This window comes from Triticum aestivum, chromosome 4B, assembly GCF_018294505.1.
Source record: "Triticum aestivum cultivar Chinese Spring chromosome 4B, IWGSC CS RefSeq v2.1, whole genome shotgun sequence".
Lineage (NCBI taxonomy): Eukaryota > Viridiplantae > Streptophyta > Magnoliopsida > Poales > Poaceae > Triticum > Triticum aestivum.
Window position 1 is genome coordinate 35,644,719 of NC_057804.1, and position 25,332 is coordinate 35,670,050.

Sequence of the window (25,332 nt, forward strand, 5' to 3'; positions counted from 1 at the left end):
GTAGACTTGTACGATTCCCATGGTTATATCAGTATAGCACACACTACTGATATGGAGGAGAAAAGAACGACCATCATATTCCCTTTAACGAAGAGAGCGAGAGAAAGCCCAGCAACGAAAGTGGTTATGCCCCTAAAACTAGGATAACAGAGCCACCAAAAATGAACGCGAGAAAGGCAATATATATTCTTAATGGCATCTCTGGATGAGATGTAGGTACATCAAATAAGACACAGGTGCGATATTTATGTCAAAGCACAAACGAAATTTTGGTTCGCTCAGCACTCTCCAGCCTGTCTTGCTAGTAAAGCTAAATTGAAGATCTCCATGTCACGGAAGCCAAGACCCCCAAGATGCTTTCGTCTCACCATGATATCCCATGCAATCCAACTCGGCTTCCATTTTCCCACTTTACTTCCCCACCAGAATTGGCGGATGATGGATGTGATGTTCTCACGGAGACCTTGGGTTAACCTGAAACAAGCCATGGAAAACACTGGCAGAGCTTGGACAACGGCCTTGATCAATATCTCTTTACCAACAGAGGATAAGAGTTTCTCCATCCATCCCTTGACTTTCTCCCGGACTCGATCTCTAAGGTATTTAAATGTGCCCATCTTGGACTGCCCTACATTCGTAGGCATTCCCAAATATCGTTCACTCGATGTACTTGATATTTTGCCTCTTCTGTTGTGGACACCCTTTGCTGAAAAAGATTGATGACTTATCTTGATTTATTCTTTGACCAGAAGCGTTGCAATAAATATCCAATAGGTTTGATACCATTGTAGCCCCCTCTTCACTTGCCCTGAATAGCAACAGGCTATCGTCTGCAAAGAGAAGGTGGTTCACAGTCGAAGCTGTCGGCACCACCTTAATTCCACTGAGCACTGACGATTGAGAACTGAGTTTTAAGAGGCACGAAAGGCCCTCTGCCGCTATCAAAAACAAGTAAGGGGAGGTAAGGGGATATCGGATCTCCTTGTCGAATACTACATGTTGGTTTAAAAGATTCCAACTTCTCTCCATTAAACAGGACTCAACCGAAGTATAGCACACACTACTGATATGGAGGAGAAAAGAACGACCATCATATTCCCTTTAACAAAGACAGCGAGAGAAAGCCCAGCACCGAAAGTTCTTATGCCCCTAAAACTAGGATAACAGGGCCACCAAAAATGAACGCGAGAAAGGCAATATATATTCTTAGTGGCATCTCTGGATGAGATGTAGGTACATCAAATAAGACACAGGTGCAATATTTATGTCAAAGCGCAAATGAAATTGTGGTATTTTGTCAAAAAAAAAATCTTACACTACTTCTGGACGGGGAGAAAAATGACATACCAAATCCTTCTCAAACAAAACAAAAAGTGACAGATGAAATTGCACAACCTCATCCAGAGAATATGTCGACGACGTGATAAAATCAAGAAACAAATATATGGACTGCAGAAGACAAAGAATTGAATCTGCTGCTCTGTTACAAAAAGACCCGGTGAACTGATGATACTATTGGGCTTACTTACTAGGAGTAGCTAGACTGTCTTTCAATAGGAAAATACATCACACCTCTGTTAAACATACATTCTCAGTTCTCTCGGTACAAAGGAACTGCTCAATATAACTCTACATGCTGGAGTTAGTGTGCTACATACAATTGATGTACACGACCCATACCATTTACAAAATGGGAAATTAACTATTTCTCAATACCTTGCTGCAAGTATTGAATCAAATCGTACCCAGCGGTGGTCCATTTGTTGTAGGCATCGACACATGTCCGTACCATGAAATTGGCTGCCTCGCGCTCATTCATCTCTGGATGAAACCGCTTCCGAAGATTAGCAATGGGCTCTCCCCTGCTAAAGCAAGGGAGTCCACTGTCCACCATCAACTGTACTGTAGTTACAATGCCATTCATGTGTCTCCTTCCCGCTAGGTATCCCTTGACACACAGTCTGGACAGACAACATTGTAATCAGAACAATGCAGTGCAAGGTGAAGGTCAATGCAGTCCATGGATTCTTACAAACTACGCTTCATATAGTGTTCAGTATCGTTTTCCAAACAACATAGAAAGTTTGCAGACGGACAATCTCCCTCCACAAATTCATACTGAGAGGGATAGCTACAGTTTGCATAACTTTATGTACAAAAGGTCGCCCAACTTTGTTTCCCTCCCCTTACATTTTCTAGGCATAATTTTCTCTACAAAATGTCTCAACCTATAGTTTCTATGCATAATTTTATCTACATAGGTCATGACTTTCTTGCCTAGCTCCCTCACCCTCGTGGTGGAAAAAGTGTATCAAACTTGCATAAATTGCAAAGACATGATGTGCTGGCCCTTAACCTATACTCCCCCCGTTCCTAAATACTCCCTCCATCCCATAATATAAGAACGTTTTTGACACTAATGTAGTGTTAAAAACGTTCTTATATTTTGGGACAGAGGGAGTATATCTTTTTAGAGATTTCAATTGAGACTATATACGGATGTATATAGACATATTTTAGTGTAGATTCACTCATTTTGCTCCGTATGTAGTCCGCACTGGAATCTCTAAAAAGACTTATATATAGGAACAGAGGGAGTATTAAAGAGTCACTCCCAATTACAGTTTGCTAGAACTGTGAAAAAAATTGCATACCTGAGAAACTGATTCCAGGTGTCACTCTTCATAGTTCCAGATGGATCAAGCAATTGAGTCATCTCATGGCTTAGCTTGAAATGTGCACTCTCAAACCCCATGTTACCTCCAGGGGAAATCTCCAAAATAAATCCGAAATCAATATGAACTAGTCTCCCCTGGCTGCATAAGCAAGGTGATGGTTAAGTGATAATTCCAGCTTTACGCGGTCAATTAATTATATAGGACTAAGTTAGAACCTATCAAAGAGAAGATTGCCATTATGCCGATCCTTCGGTTGAAGAAGCAGGCTGGCAACAGCATATCCAGCACTACTAACAATAAACATTTGACGTGCAGCTTCAAAAGAAGGTGACCCTACAGGGCCATAATCTTGCTGAAATATTTCTAATAAACCACCATCAGTTGTTTCACCCATTTGATTTCTACTCCGAGTATTTGGGACAACCTGCAGCATGCTCAGGTTAAGATGTATGAACCATACAGGAAAGCAAGAACAACAGCCAATAACTCTTTCCAAGACCACTAGTTGGTTCCGTAGTCCATAGGGTGAAAAATGAAACAATTGCAGGTCTATGCTGACCTCAATTATGCCTCGTTCAGGGCCAGTGGGCAAAACACCATAGGGAAAGAGATACAGGTTTAATCCGACTGCTTCAAATATGTCCCTTAATAGGGCAATAACTTGAAGGGCCAGCACATCCTGCCTACAGTCATCACCAACCTGACATAGCATAAAAAGTTGCTTGTAAGAACTGTCAAGCACAGTGAACAATATAAGATTACCAGGATCGGATGAAAAATTAAGACATTATCGGAAAGACGTCGTAGACATACTACCTTTTCAAAGTCCTGAACTACAAGTCAACTAAAATGAACTTGACCTCACTTTTAATTAGTTTACACTCGACCGAAGTAATTTGTGTACCTTTATCATTATGCCTACAATATTGTTTATGGTGTAAATCATAATGACGCAATTAATCAAGGTCATTTTAGTATTTCACCATGTTACCTATAGTCCACATGATAACAATATTGTGGCAATGATAAAAGTGTATTTACTAACTGTCATGTCAAAGGAACTATTACGGTCTGTTGCCAGCAAAATCAGAATGAGAAATGAGCCATGTTGATAGCTACTCCCTCCGCTCGGAATTACTTGTCGCGAAAATGGATGTATCTAGACGTATTTTAGTTCTAGATACATCCATTTTCGAGACAAGTAATTCCGAACGGAGGGAGTAGCTTTTAGTTGCACAAAACCACGACAGCAGCACAGAAAGGCTGTAATCAAGCCTAAAAAATAAATTGTGTACAACTGCACCCAGAAAGCATATGTTTGTTTCAGTAGGGCATGCACGCGCGTGTGCATGGGTGTGGTGGTGTGAGTGTCTGCAGTCTGCACTTGTAACTTGTTTAGAGAACATGCGATAAGTAGTTGCATATCACGTATAAGTACCCAGGTGACAATGAAATGAAACTAATAATGAGATTATCAGCAGTGAACAATGTGACTGAAACATGGTGGGAACTTTCAGTGGTAACTTTGTAAAATTGCCCACCCGATTTTGCAGAGGTGAAGATATTTCTCAGGTCAAGGTTCCTACCACAATTGATGTACCTCAACAAATTTAGCACTCTTTTTTTCCTAACCTCAAGCTGTACGTTTTTGTATCAAGAGGATGCAAGACACCAAAAAAACACTGTACAGTTCCCATGGGAGCCTCTGATCATACTTGAGAAGACTGTTCCCAACTGCCGCAGGTTGTACAGTGGTTTCAATTATGCTGGTCATCAGCTTATGACATGATTTGAAAATCAACACTAAGCTTTCCAGGTCCTTGCTATATAGGCACACATCGGTAAAACCTTGGTATGGAGTCAGCAATCTCATTGTCCTTCCAAAGACGGAAATGTGAGCTGAGGTTTATGTTCCCATAATAATAGATAAATACACATGACCCAGAATTATAGGTTTACGCCCATGAAAGAAATTAGTTGCGCAGATTTCATTGCGACAAAAGAATTATTTACCTTAAAAATGCAAGCCTGTGGCATTACATCATTTGGGTTCCCGTCACGATCAATCACGTTAAAAGTAATCATTATTGGAACTTTTGCAGCAGACTGGAGAGGAATACCACTGTCCAGCTGTATGCCCCGTACTAACTTGTTTGTTGCAGTAGGTAGATAGAGGTCGTCACCTGGAATAGTAATCTTCTCCAGCTCCCTGCATGAAGAATTCAAAATGATGAGTTCACTAGCACAAATTTCCAGATGAGAAGAAGTTCTCTTGGTAGTAGGGTCTTAGTTCTTCAACAAAACACAAGAATGAAATTTCTATAAATACCTTTTAATACCAGCTCTTCGCTCTTCCTTGGGGAGAGGGAAAAGAACACCAGAAATCGAGGTGACCTTGTCAAAAAAATCAAACTCTCTTTCAAACATGTCCCGAGCTTCCTGAGTGAAACCGTCAACAATTTTCTCCCTAACAGCAGGAAGCAAGGACTGGAATGCATTGGGCTGAAAAAAAGAAGAAATGTTTAACATTATACACATTACCTTCAAAGCTTGCAATGTGCTTTGGCAAAACAGCACACATTACTATGACTAAGTTACAAGATAAGAAATGACCAAGACAAGATTTTACTCAGAAAATGTTGTGCACTAGGCTAGAAGAGGCACTTGGCCTTGGAAGCAAGTTAGATATATAGAGATCACGGGGATCCTCTCACTAACTTGGTGCTGGGTGGGCCATATACAGTACGTACAAAACAGAAAAGCATCAGACTAACAGGGCGACTGACATACAAGACATAGAGTCCTATGTTCATGCCTACTGTAAGTCTGAATATAATATGGATTCTTCCCATTCAAAATAACATTGCACGACTTAACTGTTCAATCCATCATTTATTCACCACTACAACAGCTTTACTTGCAAAAATGATGGAAGTTAATTTCATGAAGCGCATGAGTCAAAAGTAAACAAACATTTCATAAAATCTTTCAGGTGCCTTATCAAATAAGCATAATCCTGATTACAAACTAACATTCTTGCTGTCCCTCAAGCTTATTAATTTATGGGGAACCAACCGTTACAAGGAACTTCCATAAAGGGGCTGTAATGGATTTTTTGGGTAATGCAACAGGATACTTTGAAACCCAAAGGACAATGAAAGGAAGATTCCAGCTATAGAAAGATGACAAGGTGTTGTACCTTTGGGGCAGCTCCTTCCTTTTCATTGTCATCTTCCTCACATTCCCCCTGGAATTTCCAGTTTGCAAATGAACAATAAAGTCAGCGAAGAATTTCCCAGTAGGAATATGTTAGAGAATAAAATAAAATTTATATCTTCATTTGAACAAACACAAGTTCCCATAATTTTAGAAATATAGAAAATACAAACTAAATAATTTCACCTGCAGATGCCATATTAAGATGTGAGCAAATATATTACTTCTTCGAGCAGCTCCAAGCAAGTATCCTTCAACTAATTTCTGATGAGATAAAAGGCAAGGAAAAAAAGAGAAGCACATTATTATTTTTAAGAAGGTGGCATGTCTTCTACAAGGAATAATAAATCAAAATGCAGATTTAATTGTTACTACCTCCGATCCAAAATAAGTGTCGAGTTAGTTCAAAACTCAAAACAACGACACTTATTTTGGATCGGAGGGGGTAGTATTTTTTTCTGGTCTGCACTGATAGAAACACATGGAAGAAATTCTCACCCCATCATCGTATCTGAGAGACTGTACCAACTGTGGCATAAAAAAGGTGACAGTCTCAGGTGGATAAGTCTCCATGACACGAAGAACATATGCCATAACACGGGGATGTCCTTTATAAGGAGAGGTAAAAAACTCCAATGCCTGCGTAACAGAACACGGAGCCCAGTGTGGAAGTTGCTGTAACAGTGCTGAGTTTTCGTCCACTGCCTTTGGAGTGATGAAAAACGGTAATGCTTCAGGAATTGTACGGAGCTCCAGTATGTGTGTCTGCAAAGACAAAAAAAATGATATGGCAATTCACCCTTATCCCTGAAACTGAACAGTTGGTAGGGCTAAAAGATGCTCAATATAGAATGAAGCACTTATTTTTAAACACGGATGAAGCACATTAGACGCTTCATTTAATGGTCACATGCATTGAAGCATAAGCTTAATAATGTGAGAGCATCCACTAGTTACAAACTTCCAGTATTGAAGTATAATCATTGAAACTGAGTCTGATCGACGGTCTTCCTAGCAAACCAGACCAGACAGTACTTCGGCTCTGGTTGAACCGGTCTGGTTCGGTTTTAATGACTATGGTTAAAGGTAAGGGGAAAGTAATCTAGAAAAATGTAAGATAATGACAAGAAAATAAAAGGCTGAAAATGCTGAGTGCAAGCATCACACAGTGCACTTATCCTCAGATAAGATTTTTCTCATGCCATTTAAATATCCAGATGTCACGCCCAAAAGAAACTGAAACCATAATAGCCCAAGCCAGCAGTATGTTACATTAGGTATCATGATTAACAAGACATAACTGCCAGTTCGTCATTTTACCACAATATGAATTTTACCTCCATAGGTAAGGCAGCCAACATAACATTGTCACATATCTATCCTTGTACTTATACATTTTTCTGTAGTTGATACATTCAAGATACCCTAACTAATTCATTTCTGATTTGCCATTTGACTACATACTAATAAGACATAATGCATGGGGGCAAACAGATCACAGCAATGCCCTTAAAATAGTGGCAACTCTGGTTAGGCAGTGATTAACATTATTGCATGTTATTCTAAATTAAGTATATTCATGACTACATTTCACTGACTAATTTACAAATCTTTAAGAGTAGATAAGTATGAAAGATGACATCTTCAGCTAACATCAAGTTGCGAAATGCAACAAGAGATAAATATTACATTTCCTGTGAATGAATGCCTGCAGTATAGATGAAATGCGGAGATATTCCAAAAAATAACTTAAATGTGAAGAAAGGGACACAATGGAGAACTATATCTGAAAGGCAGCAGCTATAGGCAAGAACCATACCTGTACCAACTGAGTAATTTCAGACTGCAATGTTGCATTTGTCGGAAACCTCATAGGCATAGAGAGTGCAATTCGAGGATCAACAGCAAAAGCAGTTCTGCAGTGATCAATCCATTTGTCTGAGCTAATTTTGCCACGAAATGTTGATGTGTCTCTGCCCAGAATATAATATGCAACACATGTGAGTTTAAACTCATAACACAAATAAGAAACAATAGATAACATAATATCACAGTAGTAGTTACTTTGTGTTTATTGGTTGTGCCCAGACTTCAAGCCTGTCCGCCTCATTCTGAGAAAGCATCAAAAGTAATTGCTTACGCTTTTCTTTCGCAGTTGCATAGTTATCCACAGAACCCCACACTGGGTGGATCTGATCCGCCTGCCACCAAGAGAAAACAAGAGAAATGTTAAGCTTTTCACATAGATAATAGAAGTGAATGCCACAGCACCCCAATGGGCACATGCATGCAAGGAGGGCAGCAACAGCAATATTAACTTATTAAGCGTAGCAGCAAATTAGGTCCATGCATTAGGTTATATATTACTTTGTTAGTCACATTCAACAATCCATCTTTATCTACTGCTTGCATTCAATATTCAATTGGTCATCATATGTAAAAACTCCTATAAGTAGAGTCGATCTAGTTCAATTTTACCAAGAAAAGAATAAACTGGTAGCCATCTCTCTTTCTGTCTCTGTGGCGCACCTTCCCTCCTGCCACACTCCTCCCTCTCTCCCTCCCAGAAGCTCTCCTCTCTCCACCAAGTTATCTCCCCGTGTTTTATATCACAAGCACAAGACAACTGGATATGCATTTTATGTTCGGTGGGGAAGGGCAGAGAGATAGAGGAGGACTATCATACCGTGTTAAGTTCACCTTCACGTCCCTGTGGCTTCGAACCAGAATCAGTGGAACTGGTATTTTGCAGATTGTGCACAAATATTGAAACAGACTGGGCCTCTCTCTGAGCAAAACTTTTGTTTGGAGACTCATAAAATTCAGGTGCATAAGCAAACCATCCCAAAGCAGCACTGCAAGAAAAGACAGGACAAGCAAACTATATTATCAGGTACCATAACATAATGGGAGGAAACAGAAAAGATGCAAACTTGCATATCATTACATAAGCACGACGCATAAAAACAAATTTTGAATATTACATTAACACGTTTAATGAAGAGGTAGACGACGCATACAGAATACTCAACTGCACAGTATCAAGCTAATAACAAGAGATAAGTGTCCTAATCACATGTTCATAAAGTATTTTGTTGAATTACCAATGTAACTTTTAACAACTGTAGCAATTGTATAGTACTACTATCCACCTTGTGACGAATGATCTTCTCAACTCCCTAAACTTGCTAATGCTTGCACGTTTGCTCATAATCTCATGTAATTAACAGTATAAAGCGTTGTGGTATCTAGTCAGCTTGAGAATCATGTGGCATTCAGTTCTCGTCTTTCTCAAATGCATTATCTCTCTCTTAATTACACCCTTTATTCCCAACCTTCCCATCCTAATTGACTCTGACATCTTCCTCTTAACATGATTTCCAAATAAATATTATTTGCACCAATATGATTGAAAGATATAGAAAGCAGCAAACCAAATTTTGCAGCAGAAATATCGTAAAATACACTGAAGAGCAATATAGTAAGACAAGGAAACTGTGTAACGAATTGATTATTACCGGTATACTCTGTCCTCTAACAACTGAAGCCCCATATTACATTTCTGCAAGTTAAATTGATCCTGGCACGAGCAAAAGTTCAGACCAAGTTGCATCGCGGTAAAGAAAGTGCCAGTAGCAGCAGGATGGTGAGAAAAATGAGTTGGAGACTTCATCATCCCTTGCAGCATACGGCCTAGAAGTAGAAGTTGCTCAATGCTATCATGCCGAACCACCTGTTTAAATAACACGCACACAAGGTAGCTGATTAAACAGCACAACAAGAGAACAGCGGATGTATGAGACCTAGCTAGGAATCAATCAAAACATTGCACAAAGGGTCAATAATGAATCTTCATTTTATCCTATAGAACATCACAAGGCGACTCTTATTTTGGACCACAAAAAATGCAAGCAACTTTAATTATGTACTGACGATAAAAGACATCAAGTTTTGCACTTTTAGTACATACATAAAGATGGTTTGAAGACGTAGTACGAGGGTAAGCAGCATTTGCTGATAATATGCAGAGAACAAATCAATCGCTCATGGAATGTTAAAGATTCTAGTTCCACAAGAAAAAATATCAGGGCATTAAATGATACTCCCTCTGTTACAGAATATAAGGTGCATCAACTTTCATGGAAGTCAAACATTTGTATGTTTGACCAAGATTATAGAATAAAATATCAACATTTGCGATACCTAATAGATAAACTATGACAATACTTTTCATGATGTATCAAATTATAAAAAATTGGTATTGCATACATTGATTTTTTTTCTAGAAAATTGGTCAAACATGGACAGGTTTGACTTTTGAAAAACTAATACACCTTATATTTCAGAACGGTGGGAGTAGTAACTTAATTGCTTGCGAAGATGTGGTTTAGAAATGCAACACATTTGCAGACTACCAAAAGTACCGCTAGACCATAAACACAAAAATATTACCCTACGGACAACCCTATATACAAAATGTACAATTCTGATCAGTTTGAAGCATGTCTCGGCGCATTAATGAAAATTTAGATACTACTTGTGGTATAATCGACATATACTTCTGCCAACAGGAGAACTGAAACCATTTAAACTGTTTATTATTCGGCGCTGACTGGTGTCAAATATAGAAGTTCTACACCAGATAAATTAATCCTGAGATAGGTGACAAGTAAATACCAGGGGAGAAATTTCCTTTATATAACTGCAACTTTCCTTATTTTAAATTATTTTAGAAAGGCAGAATTTTCTTATGCATTATTTGTTTTTCTTCTCCCTCACATATTTCCCTCCATATTATTTGGTCTGTCAAAATAGAACGTGTGAAGAACCCCTCTCTGCAGCAGCGGGTTTAAAAAAAAGTCATGAGTTATAGTATATCAGTAGATCTTCAGCGGTGTCTGTCATGATCCAAACAAGACACAAACTGAACACGCAAATTATACATCACAATACATTGTCATATAAGGTTCAACAGCTGTAGCATAAGAACAAGTGGAGTTTGGTTGCATGCACAACATCTTAGACAGGCAAAGAAAACAACTGTAGAAAATCACAAGGCAAACAATGAAAAAGTCTGGTTATAACCTCAAAGCGATCAATAAAGAAGCCGAGCCAGAGCCTATGGGCAATTATTGCTTCAACTGGATCCTTTTCTGGTGGTGCCTCAGGTTCACCAGGAATAAGATGTGGCCTCAATTTTGCATCAGGCCCGCAGTACTTCATATCAGATGCAAACAAACCACGTTTTGTATCCATTGTCCACAGCCATGCATCAACAAGTTCCGCAAGCACAAGAGGACCTAAAGAAGGTGCTGCAGAAACTAGCCACGTCCAGATATAAATTCCAGTCTCCATTGCATCAGGGGTAGAAATATAAGCAGGGCACCAGCATAGAAGTCGTATAAGCTGAGAAAACCCTTCCAGATTCGTTCGAGAATCAGATACCTGTATTACACATTAGAATACAATCAAAGCCAAGAACTAAGGAAGTAACAAACCACCTAGGTGCAAACAAATTACCAGATGATCAAGAAGTAATGCTGTAGCCTGAGAACAAGTTTCACGAAATTGTGAATTATCTATTGGTTGTTTTTCCGCCGTAACAACAAAGTCCTGAAGAAGCCGAACAAATTTGGACAGAAAAACTTCATCAAATGACTGTGGGGCCTGCCCAGACTGTGTACCAGGAGGAGACACACCCATGTTTAAGCCGCCCATAGTACTGAACAGCCTTCTCATACCAGCAATCTCCCCTGCATGGTTACATTTCACAGTTGCACTCACTACTGCAGTTGACAGTACTTCCAGGGTGATGTCAGGTGCTTCTTTTCTCGCTCCTGATGCTGCTGCAGCAGAATCCATAACTGCTGGGATATTAGCAGTCCTGATGCCATTCCAATCATTCTTTCCAATACAAATACGTATCTCGGATAAAAGTGAGACAACATCTGCTGTATGCTGTGTTCTTTGTGCACCACTCGGCTTGCAAAAGTTTTCCTAAACAATACCATTAAAAATATTAACAATCAATATATGCATTGGGTGGTGGGAAAACAAAGAGTACAAACTTTATATGCCAGCTTAATGATGCCTCTGGCACAAAGCTTGTGCAATAAACGATTCAAGAAAGGCTGTCATAGAAGTATAGTGCCGTGACTAAATCCTGAACCCTAAAATAATCCAGCAGTTGGTGCTCACAAGCATTTTGTATTGAGAAACTATAATTGGGTATGCAAACGAGGATAAAGAAGGAATTTCGTAGTCACAAGGCGAGAGGAAGAATAGATAAAAGAGGCGACACTTACTGCTTTAAGAGTATAGATTGTTTACGAAAATAGTGTGCAAACTGAAAAGCATGCTGCACCAAATATCTAATGAAATAAAAAACAATGATGTTTCAGTCAAAGTAAAACTGTGCCCTACAAGTGACCTGCAACCTTAACATTTACACGGCAATGACCATCTTCTAACAACAAATCATGCATCAGCTTCATACAAAGTAAGAATAATGGTGCTCAAAAAGCCAAGGCCAAATAATGTTATATTGACTGAACCTGTATTAGGCCTTGAGTGGTACATGGAGCATATGAAAGAGCACTTGTTATCCATTCCCTAGCAATCTTCTGATATAGTGAGCGTATAGTGGCAACCCAAGCAGGATCACTGACAGGACCAGAAGTCAACTCATTATGAACAGATATTAGAAGTAAATCCAAGCATGAGGAGTTCCACAGAACCTGAAAGTTCAGTATACTAGTGTCATCAGTGTGGCTCAAAACAAATAACTAAAACATGAGAAGCCAAATCAAAGCACCTAACCTGTGGAAATTTTTCCTTTAGCTGAGTTAACAACTTAACACTCAAATCACGAACATGTTCATCTCTTTGTGACATGCTCTTTATAAGGAAGCCAGCATGAACAGAAAGAACAGATTCTCTCACATTAGATTCTTCGCCTATGTCAGACGTACGTTCCTCCTGGGAACATAAAATACACTTAATCTGGTGCACGGTTACAGCCTTACAGATTACAAATTTCTCATCTCTCTAAAGATAAAATAACAGTAGTATAATTCGACAGATGAACTACAGTCCAAAATGCAAAGTCGATGAACGGAGAACGGATAACACCAATGCAGATCAAATTCCTAATGTTGTACTCCCTCCATCCCAAAATTCTTGTCTTAGATTTGCCTAGATACGGATGTATCTAATACTAAAACGTGACTCGATACATCCGTATTTAGACAAAACTAATACAAGAATTTTGGGACGGAGCGAGTATGATGCAACATCTAGAGCCGATTTAAAACCTTGGAACAAGATGCAAGTAATGTTTGATGTCTCATACTGCCCAAAGGAAAACTAAAACATCTGTCTGCCGGTGCATCTTTGTGCATCTTTTCTAACAACTGGGTGTCTCAACAAGAATCCTAGATATGATAACATGCATCTGAAACACTAGGGAATGTAAGTGCCTGGCAAAAGCTGTCAAGGATGCAACAATGGCGTAGAATGTGTGTTTACAACAGAAAGCTGTAAGCCTTTTTTTACTTATAAAAATCGAAGTTGCCATGAGATAGGGAGTGATTTGATTCAACAGAAAACAACAGAGGACATAGCACATGACGGGATACAAAGACAACAGAACAAATGATTACATATTCAGATATTCTCCACAGATTGCTAATTAAAGTATGAAACATACCAGCCATGACAACATTGTTTCAAAAGCTCTGTGCACAACTGCCGTCAAACACTGAGTTACTGCTGGTGTCAAGTTGGGAGTAAGCAGATACTCAAACACACAACCGAACGAACTATTTGATTTATTCAATGTAGCTGAAAGTATGCCACCACTGCCGCTAAAACGCAATATCTCAAGGAAAGCAACTGCGAGGAGATATGTAGCTTTAACTCCTGAAAATGAAAAAATAATGTAAAAACAAATTAGTGGGATACTTCACAAAATTCCATCTCTCATGTGTACCATTCATGCGAATAAAGCCAGGGGAATGCAAATCCCGATAATTCAGAACAAGAGGGAGGGCAGTGGCGAACATTTTTTTTATTTTCTTTTAAACTGCAGATTTGCACTTGTGAAAGTTAATCCCTGTAGAGAGCAAAACAATAGCAAGAAGCAGTGGTTGGAGGTGTAAATTGTGCAAGTGCAGCAAACGGAACATAACAGGATGTACCTGTTGCACTATAATGAACTATAATTATGAGAAGAGAGGTTGGCTCTACAGGTAACTTCTGTAAGACCCGCTTTGTGATAATATTTTCAAAATAAATTGCACCGTGGATCCCTTCTTTTATGGTTCTCTCACTTGGGTTCAAAAAATGCAAACTCATCCTAGTAGGTCTCACTTGTAGGTCTCGCAGAAATCTGCATGTTAGACTGTTAGTTCAATCATCCAAATATGTGGACATTGAAGCGTTTCCCAGCTCTCTGATCTTTGTCATGTTCTGCACGTCATCCAGTATAGCAGTTGTGGGCCACCAAGGTGTGTCAAGCCATGGCATCTGGATCGTCAGACATTGATGGGGAGGATTGGGCATGGCCAGTTGTGGGCCACCAAGGTGTGTCAAGCCATGGCATCTGGTTCGTCAGACACATTGATGGGGAGGATTGGGCATGGCTTCCACCTGATATACTGCTCAAACTACACGAGGGCTGTGGGGCTGCACATTCTGGTAGCTCAACTAGCACATAGATATATGGGCCATTTGGCTAGTAAACTGCCAGGAATATTGTGAAACATAGGGACTTAATGAGACAGCCCTGCATGTTAGAGCATGTCCAATGCCGTCCATCAAAACGGACACCCTAATCGTCCGCGGACACGTCCGGACGTGTCCACGGACAGCGCTAGCGGAGCCGGACATCCAACCCTATACACATCAAATGTCCAACTGCTGGATCTGCGTCGGCTGGGCCTACGACTGCTGGCTGTCCGGCCTCTGAGTGTTCGTCTGCTCGGTGTTCACCTCCGGCCAGGAGTCGTCCACTTGCCGTCTTCGTAGCCACCTCCTCATCATCCACCATCGCGCCCGGCTGAGACATTCCGGCAAACAGAGACCGGGCACCGACGGGCGTGGAAGCGGGCATCCGCGAACGGACAAGCGCCGGCGACTGCGACTTTCTGAAGTTGTACTCCCCGTTGAGGTCGATGTTGTACGAGACGTGATGGCCGGCGCTGATGGTACGCGCGGGCTGCTGCTGACCGAGTAGTGATGGCAATGGGTTTTACCCACGTACCCTTTGGGTAAAAACCCTATTATTAGGGTAAGGTATGGGATAAAAAGTTACCCATGGGTATACAAATAGGAAAATCTGAAACCCATCGGGTAGAGCGGGTACGGGTATGGAACCGTATAACCCATACCTATATACCCATGTAGCCATATTAACAAGGATGGCCAAATTATGTCACACTTCGTGAATTTATGAACTCAAAATGCATCACTATGTGTTGCTATTTATGACTGTAATGTTGTTTTGATGTGTTGTTGTTTACGAGAAAGTGAAGTTGTTTATTAAATGTGTTGTTCTTTATGATGTGTTGTTTATAAATTGTGACTATTTGTTGCTTTTTATGGATGTGAGTTGTACAAATTGATGCTTTGCAAACATGGTTAACTCTACCCACGGGTATAGTCAAGGATGATGGGTAAGCTCAAGGGGGGTGGGTAAAGGTATGGGGTGGCTCCACCCGTACCCAAACCCTGTGGGTGCCTTGTGTGGCGGCAAAGTAATATGGCGGAATCATCTGCGCCGGACAGGGCGGAAAAGATTGCACGACCGGCACCCGCCGAGTCGCACGCTTTATCGGACGCCTAACTGGGTGACCGGCCGCTGGCAAAGCATCCTCCCTCTTCCTCTGTTTGTGGCGGCGGGTGGTGCGTGTCATCGTGTTGACCTTGCGGGCAACCAGCACAGATGAATCCTCCGCCTCAAGGCCCGTCGGGAATACGAACATCTCCGTCGGTACCTCATCCGGCTCCATCGTGACGGTGGACGGCGAAACGAGTGGCAACTGGAGTAGGTGGCGACGGTGATCAGAGTGGAGACAGTGGGGAAAGGGCAGGCTTTCGTGCGGAAACAATGCAGGAAATGTCCAAATGCATAGGCTCCGCCTCGCTTTTCTGCGGGCCAGGTGTATCGGAGTCCAAGGTGGCAGCTGTCCGAACGTCTGCAAACCTCTCCCAAGTTTTTTTCGAGAGAACGCAAAGGACCTTTGCGTTCTATGTTTTTAAAGCGGTAAAGCGTCATAAGGCGAAGGAGGGCCGCTCTGACGCCTAAGCGCCAAGGCGAGGCGATAAGGCGAGGCAAGGCGACGCCTTAAACATTGCAGGAAAAGAGTTATCGTCTGTACGTATTAATAGTTTAATACTAGAAAAAGAGCAATGGCTGAGAGATGGGCCACTACTTATGCACCTCCCAGTGGCCCAAAAGCCCATCTAGTGGCCATATACACCCCCGTGACCTAATTCCACTATCTCCTTCCCTTCTTTCCCACCACAGCCGCCACAGCGCCACACCCTTCTGGTCCTCCCTCCTCTTCGCAGTCCTCCCTCCTCCAGTCCCCCCTCCTCTTCATGGCCCCACCCTTCTCCCTCACAGCAGCAAGCCCCAGGAGCAGCCACAACTAGGGCAGCCAGGAGCCTCCAGTCCTCCCTCCTCTTCATGGTGCCGGGAGACAGCGGGGCCGTCATCTCCAAGCCCCAGGAGCAGCCACAACTAGGGCAGCCACAGCCGTACACTTCATGTCTGTCTAAGGCGGGGTAGACGCCTTGCCATCCTGGGGCGCCTCGACGCTTAGGCGACGACAAGGCGACGCCTTAAAAACATAGTTTGCGTTTCATTGCACTAAAAAAATAGGTACAGGTACAATCCTCCTAGGAGGTGGGGTTTACAAAGAAACCTCCCCCGGGTTTGCTTCTGGTTGCAGGAATTCGGACGTGCGGATGTTTGATGTACGGTGTTGGACGGTACAAAGTGTCCGGACAGTGCGGTCCGGACGTTTATGGGCGGTTTGATGCACGGTGTTGGAAATGATGCCCTTAGGTACCTATAATGCATCACACTCATCCTATATACTTAAGAAGTTCATCCCCACTACAGGATTTATCTCTACATGCAGCCTACTCACATCAGCAATCTCTCCACATGAGCAAGTCTTGTCTTCCGTTTCTATTTGCATGATGCCACGTCGTGGCTTCCGTAATCAGCGTACGAGTATGTTTCTCTTTTTAAGACAGTCACCCAAGCCAAGCTATTGTTTCGTCTTCTGCCTTCAGTAACCGACCAGTCTTATAATCGCTAAATCCTTCAACAGTCAAGCCACCCATTCGTCTCCTAGTAGAAATTGCTCCTGCATAAAGCCCAATCCTCCTCACATGCTCCCTTGGCTCTCCCACGGTCCTGGTCAAGGTAATCACCCCATCTTCCATGCTCTCACCTTTTCTAGGACCGACTGATTAGTAGACGCTAACGACAGGATTTTATTAGTCCCATGGCCTCTGGCTTCTTCTCACTTCCGTCTGCCTTTCTTCTTCGAGGCGCATATACGTTGCATCAGACCACAGGAGGGGACTCGAGCTTCCTATCAGTTTCTACTTCATAGATAGGTTTGCGTTGTTTATGTGATCGGAGTTGTTTTATCACCGGCAAAAAAGAAGAGATGGTTTATCTCTAAATAACAGGGAATGCTTACAGCAAGTCTAATCGTCTAGGCTTTACCAATCCAGTAAGCAATCCGTCCAATTCGCCGTCCTTAGATAACAGCGGAAATAAAATTTTGTTACTATCCTGCTAATACTCTGCAATTCGTTGAGCTTATATCAGTGCAATTGATGAGATTTTATTCAATCAGTCGTGCTACAATTGTGATATAATTTACAGAATCTGCTACAAAATTTTACACATTTGAGTTTTTTTTGCGGGTACACATTTGAGTTTTCAAGGATATGAAGAGTCATCAGCTTCATGTCATCACCTTTCTTCTTCCATTCCCAGAGCCCTTGGACTCATGAGGAGGAACTGTGTAGGGATGTGGCTCATGGACCCAGATTATGATGGAGAAGGTGTGCTAGAGCTCAGTTACAGAGGCTACGTCGAGGTGCATGTGTATGGTGTACATCTGGTGCAGTTGTAGTAGAGGAGCAAGCCTAGGTAAGGTAGGGAAGTAGCATTTGCAATGGACATAAGCAGAATTTTTTTTTACTATACGTAGAAACAACACAGTGTCGTGGCAGCTGCGGTCCGTTTAAGGCACAGTAGCACGAGGAAATTGGAGAATGAGGAGTCCTGGGCTGCACACAATGGATAATACCAACATTATAATTTTTAAGAGGTCTCTCTCTCTCTCTCTCGTGGGCGCGCACACACACATTCACACATTTTCATAATATTTTTATTTGCATTTCCTCACTTGGACTATGATGGTAGTTCGTTGGTACAAATGTTAGATCGCTCAAACTAAATAGGTATTTTTGAGATATCCTGCTAAACTTAGATCACTCTAATTGATGTTTTGCAATATATTAGCAATCCAACACATTAGCAATGCGTTTATCGACTACAATATACTAATTTTCTACCCCGCAAAAAATATACTAATTTTCTATCCAATAAAGATTCAAATAAACATATATTTTCATATTTCTTTAGTGGTTACACTATTTTATCACTGTAAATCCTTCTTCTATGCGGCGCTACAAATTCCCGTAGCAACGCACGGGGCATCATCTAGTTTCTAGAGTTTCTTTGTTATATTTGATGGGAGGGCAATTTACATTTTCTGGAATCAAACAACTATCTGCATAAGCCGTAAAGCACTCAACAGAGAATAAACATTGACCTGAAATTGTACTCATTGCTGCTACCTCAACTCGACCCCCCAAAGCTGCAGAAAGTGCAGTTCTCTGTCCAACAGCTGCCTTTTCATCACCATTGCCACGACGACTGCCTGGATTATGCAGAGCATTTAACTCTAGCTCATCTTCAAGCCATTTCACTGAACTGACAACCTGAAATGTAAAAAGTATACATGTGAGATACGAAGTCACAAAGTAATTCTGAATTTTCCAGTAAATATTATATACCATTTAATTTATACAATCCCATGTATCATACTCTTACCAAATATTGTAGTATCCATATCCACAAAATACAATAAAAACAGGCCCCTTTTAATGAAAAGTGGTAGATTTATTTTCTAAGTTTTCCAAAACATCTAGACAAGCATCATACAAATTACAACTTCACAGTTAAATTGACAGATCCAAGTTTATTCCCTGAGCCTACGACAGTCCTTCCAGAGATAAAATGATATTTATTCATATATCGGCCTGCTAAAAGAAAGCTAACAATAATATGGGGAGCACAAAGAGCTGTATGCAAAGTATACATTATATGAACCACATCTGTCCCCCTTCCATTACAAGCTATGTATGCTCAGTGACAGGAAATGAATTCAAACAAGTTCAGACTCCTAACTGCAGTATAATAATACTGTTTCCCAGCTCTTTGGTCCTAAAAAACTTACCAGCGGCGGAGATCCTTGTGCAATGCGTTGCACTGCTACAGACCATTGGCTATTCCACATGTAGGGTCCAGCAACAGCTTGCAGGGCTACACAGCTCTCCCCAGTGTTTAACGGAGCGGAAGCAGGTTTTGTAGATGCCTGGTTGTTCTGTATCGGAGGAGCTAACCCAAACAAGACAATATAGAACCACAGGTTGCGAAACAATTTCAATAGAGATGGCTCGACAGAGGACACTGGATCAAAATCTGAACATATTTCAGCAACCGCAGGAAGTAACGGGCCCATCAAATCAGCACCACTCCTACAGCAATGACAATTACAGTAAGCACGGACAGTTAACTAGCACAAGCATAAGAGATGAAATAAAATTGTGTATGATAAATGAAGAGGGTACAAGAAAAGAATACCACGTACAGAATCAGGTGATACAACGTTAGTATTTTACAAATTAGTAGATGGATTTATAATTTTACATGAGAGCCATTTAACCTTCGCAGGGAAAGCTACAAGGCTAGATTGTTTCCTTCAGACTCTTCTATTTTCAAGAGGTGAGGGTCCCTACAGCTCCAGTCCAAAATTAAAATCAAGATGGCACGTAAAACATATTTACAAAACAAAATACCTGTAGAAAGTGTATACTCGATGACCAGAGTCTAGCAAAAAAATTGTGGCATTTAAACCAGAAAACAAAAATAAAATCCTAGGAAACTCATACAAAACCACAAACGAACAGAGACAGACACTCATGACTGTTCGTTCATTCACACCATGGTGAGTTAAGTATATCACAATCTAAGCAATACAACCTCCAGTCCATAATACTCCCTCCGTCCCAAAATAAGTGTCTTGAGCTTAGTACAAATTTGTACTAGAGCTAGTACAAAGTTGAGACACTTATTTTGGGACGGAGGGAGTAGATGTTATTTGACTTGAAAAAGGCCCAGTTTTTCAACTCGAAACTCTCCCTTAAGTCCAGTTTTCAACCCTGAACTCTACAACTGTCTTGAGTTACAACCTCAAACATACAAGAAAACATATTGGCGCCTAGCAAAAAGTGTGTACATCATTCAAGACTCAAAAACAAGATATATTTTAGCTTAAGAATAGAAAAATAAGATTGATGACAAAGCATCTCACCTCCCACTTTTAGATTCAGCGGCTAGCCCCACATCAGAGCACAGAGACAACAGCCTATGACGATAATCAGATCTGAGTTTTGTGCTAGTGAGGTTGGAAGCAACAAGTAAGAAACCTGCGGGGAGAGTCTAGAATTTTGTTGACACAGTTAGCATGGAACATGAATCAAAATTACAACTCTATGATAGTATATAATGTAAATTTCTTATTGGACTCATCACAGACCTCTGTTCGCTCAGCTGTTGCTTCTGATGGCAATGTGTTGTTCTCTGCAGCTCCTACAGCTTTAACCTTATCCAGGTAGCTTCTTGTCATCAATACAATGCTCTCACGGTATGATTTTTCAAAACCCAAGCATGCCACACGAGATATTGCATCTAACAACTGCAGTAGTTTAAATTAATTGATTACCATAAATGCTTTTGCTTAAACTTGAAACAGTATCATCAAAAGTGACACATGGTAAGTATGTTAATGGGTAAGAGACAAAATTCCATACTTTTAGACGCAATAAACTTGGAGATGAAGCGTCACCCTCCTCTAGATGTTCAATGAAAAGGGGCAAGATCATGTCTACAACTTCCCATCTTTTCAAGCATACACACAACTCAGCCAGAAGGCGTACTACATTAAGTCGCATCACCGGAACTGTGTCTTTTCCTTTACCATCCTGCAATAGATTCATGCCTCAGTAAACAACCAGCCATTGACAGTTAATCATGCTACCGTGATGCATATCTTTAGTCGCTACAGTTAGCCAGTGTAAGTCCCATAAAGGAAGACTGGCGGCAGCAGGGAAGCTTAATTTTTGCATAGAACACATTTTCCAAGTTCCAAGAATCTAAATTTCGGAATGACCCACCCTCAACAGTAAAACAAAGCAATGGGCAGAATTATGGTGCTTGTAATCTGCCATATCATGTATCAGCGACTCTGGTAGAAGAGATATTCCAAAATGTGCTAGATCCATCGCAAAAGACTCAACTAGCAAAATCAAAACAAAGATCATGTAGCTTGTTCTGCTTGCTGCTGGAAATTATTCTGATACCATGGGGAATATTGTCTTGATATATAACCTACCAGCACATCAGGTGATGACGCTGCAACTTTCTCCATGCACCCAAATAATGCAGCATACTATTACTAGGTTGAAATAAATTAAGGGTGGGTGCTTCCAGATTTCTGTGGTTGGATTAAATTAGCAGAAGGCTATATGACTATCCATTTCTTTGCTTACAGCACTAAAACACCCATGAGCCTAAATTTGGAAGAAGAAAAAGGAAAAAAACATAAGTGATTGGAGTTTTACCGCAAACATAATACTAGCTGGATACTCATGTTTTATGAAAGCCATGCAAACCTATGACTGATACTGCCTTCTCGTTATCTTTCATCTTAGTGAATGAGGAGAATCCAGGTTATCAGAATAAAAGTTTATCTGGTAGGCATATTAGTATTATCCCCTCCAGTTCAGAAAGAAGAGTTACAGGTAAAAGCTTCTTTAACATGACCAGTGCCATATATATTAATATCTAGATTGACAACTTTCCACAGGAAAATGACACCAGTCACCAGAATGTTCGTGATTAAAATCACTTTCCTAATAATAAATCTGTTATTATTTTTACTACCATACAACCATGAATATTGGCAGTCAAAATGAAAAAAATATGGACAACACGCTATGTAATAAATGTAAAGAAACAATACTAATTTTTGAACTGGTATAGAGCACATGGAAAGATTAATTGAAAACTCACAGGTCATGAGTCTACCACAACATAAAGAAGTTTATGGCCTCGTAGGAAAGAAGATAGCATCAATATTGTCTAGTCTAACCCAAATACAGAAAAAGTAAACACAGTTATAACTGTACAAATGATGCATCGTAGTATCTTGAAATTTTTGAAGATTTTAGGCGGACTGAGAGCACCAAATGCATGACCTTCTAGCTGTTTGCTGAGGTGATAAGTTCAGAAAACATCGCTTTTCAGTTCTCGGTTCTTCAATGTGCTGGCATGGTAACTTGTATATAAACAAGCATTTTATGTGACTGACACGTGCTGATTGGCAACAATTTTAAGCATCTTGCGCAAAGTGACATCAAGTAAGGTTGGCTTGTGCAGCTATGCCCTAAGGGTTGCAGGAAACCTTACTAGGGCATGGAATTTTCATGTGGTGACAAAAATTAAGAAGAATACCTCTTCCTCATAATCATTCCGTTCACGAACATATGCAGCTAAACGCATAATGAATGTGTCAACTAGAGCCCTATCCTTTGTCCAGCCAAACTCTATGACCTCACAGCTCAACTTCACCACTGCCTCGAACAAAGCGCCAGGGCTACAGCCCGTCATGTCAGCCTGCAAGGGAATGATTGATTTCACATTAGGCAACACCTCCATAAAAAAAAATCAGTAGTCCAAACAAGAGAAGCATGAGACCGACATACCTGCGAACATGTGCTGACAACAAGCGGTTTCAAGGGAATCAGCAGAACCGGCAGGAGCTGGCCCCCACGCGAGACTGTTATCTGGCTGATCCCATTGAGCAGAGTGCAAAAGAGCTCCTCACAAATCTTGAGTTTTCGCCAGGATGAGAGGATGCACGACTTGGTGGCTTCGATGAACCAAGCAAGAGTCTGCTGAAGCATATCCTTGGAAGCTTTGCTGTCAGCGTCCAAGACCGAGACACTCCGGACCAGAACCACCACCGCAGCTTGGCAACACGATAATTTGGTGTTTATCCTCACCCTCAGCTGTGCACCCTGCTCCTTCCAGTCCCGCTTCCTAATCTGCCAGCCATCACCTCAAGCATGATCAGACCGCAAGCAAACATCTAGCTCAACCATGTACACGCGCAAATGCGAATGGAGACACCGACAGGCGACATACAGATGAAGGGAGAGAAGAGAAGACACCGCCTCACCTTGAGAAAATCCGTGAGCGAACGGACCTGCCATGCGGCGGCATTCCTGACCTTGGCAACCTTGTCGGCCTCCAGCCCGCCCTCGCCCCCGAGCATCTGAACGATGAGCCTGAAGGCGACCTCCTTACGCTCGAGGGCCTCGATCTGCTCCCCCTCGAACCTCTGCACCGCCTCCTTGATCCCTCCATTCTCCTCCCCCGCCGCGTCCTCGCCCTTCCCCTTGGCCCTGGGCGGGGCCTCGTCGGAGCCGGGGAACTCGAGGAAGAGGCGCTGGGCGACGGGCGCGGTGTCGGCGGGGAGGAGGTGCGGGGGCTTGGCGGCGGCGGCGGAGAGGAAGGCCCGGGCGAGCGGCGCGGAGGCGGGGTCGGTGGCGTCGAGCGCGGCGAGGAGCGCGGCGGAGAGCGCGGAGGAGAGGGCGGGGGAGGCGGGCGCGGCGGTGAGGAAGGGGAGGAGCTTGGCGAGGAAGGGCGCGGGCGCGAAGGACTGCGGCCAGAAGGCCGGCGAGAGGAAGGCACGGGAGGCGAGGAAGGCGAGGAGCGGGGCCGGGGGCGGGCCGGCGCCCGCGGGGAGGAGGCGCGCGAGGGCGAGGAGCGAGTGGAGGTGCGCCCGGGCCGCGCGCTGCGGGGCGGAGGAGGGCGAGGGCGGGGCCGCGCAGCGGGAGGAGAGCCAGGTGAGCTTGTCGGCGAGGAGGAGATCCGGGTGCGCGGCCACCAGGTCGCAGAGCTCGTTCAGCGCCTCCATCGGGTTACCGCGGCGGCAATGCGGTCAGATCATGGGGGGAGGGGGTCGTCGCCGCTGCGGCCGCGACGCGGAGCAGATCGGGAGCGGGGGGAGACGCGGAGGAAGAGGAGGCGAGGGGTGGGGAGGGCGGAGACGGAGATGTGCGCCCCTCTCTTTTTTCTCTGACGCGAGAGTGATTGGTGGAGCCTGGCCTCTCTCTCTCTCTCTCTCGGGTTGGGTAGAAGTTTTTGGTCGCTCGGCGAAATGTTGGGGACGGCAGGAGAGGAAGGGGCGACCGGATCCGACCTTTTCTTTTCTTTTTCATTTTCTTTTTCTTTTTCATTTTCCTTTTCATGTTTTCACCCTGAAGACTTCCTGGTGGTTTTCGCCGCGCAAGAGCTGCGCAATCTGGCCACGGGCTCCGACTTCATCGAGCACGCTGGCTTCAAGCTCTTCTTCAAGCCATGGTTGCGCCAAGCTCAGGCCACCGCTAGGGTCATGAGGGTTTTGGTGGACATCATGATTGAGGGCATTCCTTCACATGCCTGGGAGTGGGAGACGGCGGCCAAGCTTCTTGGCGCTTCGTGTGACATTATCAGCCTTGCTCCGGAGACAGCAAATCGCGAGGATCTGTCGCTGTTCAAATTGTGGGCGTGGTGTCGTGACCCGGACCTCGTTCCTGTGCAGAAGATGATCTGGATCCCGGAGCCGCAGGTGGAGGAGGCGCGTCCGGCCGGCAGCCGCCTCTTGGAGTACCCGGCCCTGATCCACATCGCGCGCATGCGCGACTTCACCCCGCCGGAAAACTGGCCCCGGCCGGAGAGCTCAGATGGAAGCGGGCAAAGCGGGCCCCCGGACGAGTCGGGTGATTCCTTTGATGGTGGTGACACGGTTGTCATGCCATGGACGAGAGGGGTCCCGGATAGGCGTGGTGGTGGAGGTCCGGCGAGCTTCGCCGGAGCTGGTGGTGATGGCCGTACTTACTGTCAGGCTTTGGTGGGCCGGCTCGGGCAGTCAAGCTGGCGTTTGCCAGCGATGAAGGAAGCTTTTGGGGCCGAGCCCGCGCAGAAAAGCTGCGTGCTCCAGCTGTCTGCTGCGCC

At 42.9% G+C, this 25,332-nt stretch overlaps 1 protein-coding gene across 1 annotated transcript; it reads right to left on the reverse strand.

Moving 5' to 3' along the window:
- Positions 1-1,424: 1,424 nt before the first annotated feature.
- On the reverse strand, positions 1,425-24,433 carry LOC123090849 (phosphatidylinositol 4-kinase alpha 1). The gene is made up of 26 exons (XM_044512202.1): positions 23,513-24,433; positions 23,037-23,378; positions 22,786-22,947; positions 21,084-21,254; positions 20,810-20,968; positions 20,585-20,712; positions 19,448-19,748; positions 18,761-18,929; positions 13,603-13,814; positions 12,714-12,872; positions 12,449-12,631; positions 11,415-11,891; positions 10,980-11,339; positions 9,413-9,627; positions 8,581-8,749; positions 7,959-8,095; positions 7,714-7,867; positions 6,393-6,659; positions 6,081-6,158; positions 5,878-5,925; positions 5,008-5,180; positions 4,692-4,887; positions 3,238-3,378; positions 2,894-3,102; positions 2,655-2,816; positions 1,425-1,961 (listed from the first exon to the last, which is right to left on the reverse strand). The coding sequence occupies exons 1-26, from the start codon at positions 24,251-24,253 to the stop codon at positions 1,703-1,705; spliced, it is 5,772 nt and encodes a 1,923-aa protein (XP_044368137.1). The 5' UTR covers positions 24,254-24,433; the 3' UTR covers positions 1,425-1,702.
- Between the last annotated feature and the right edge of the window lie 899 nt (positions 24,434-25,332).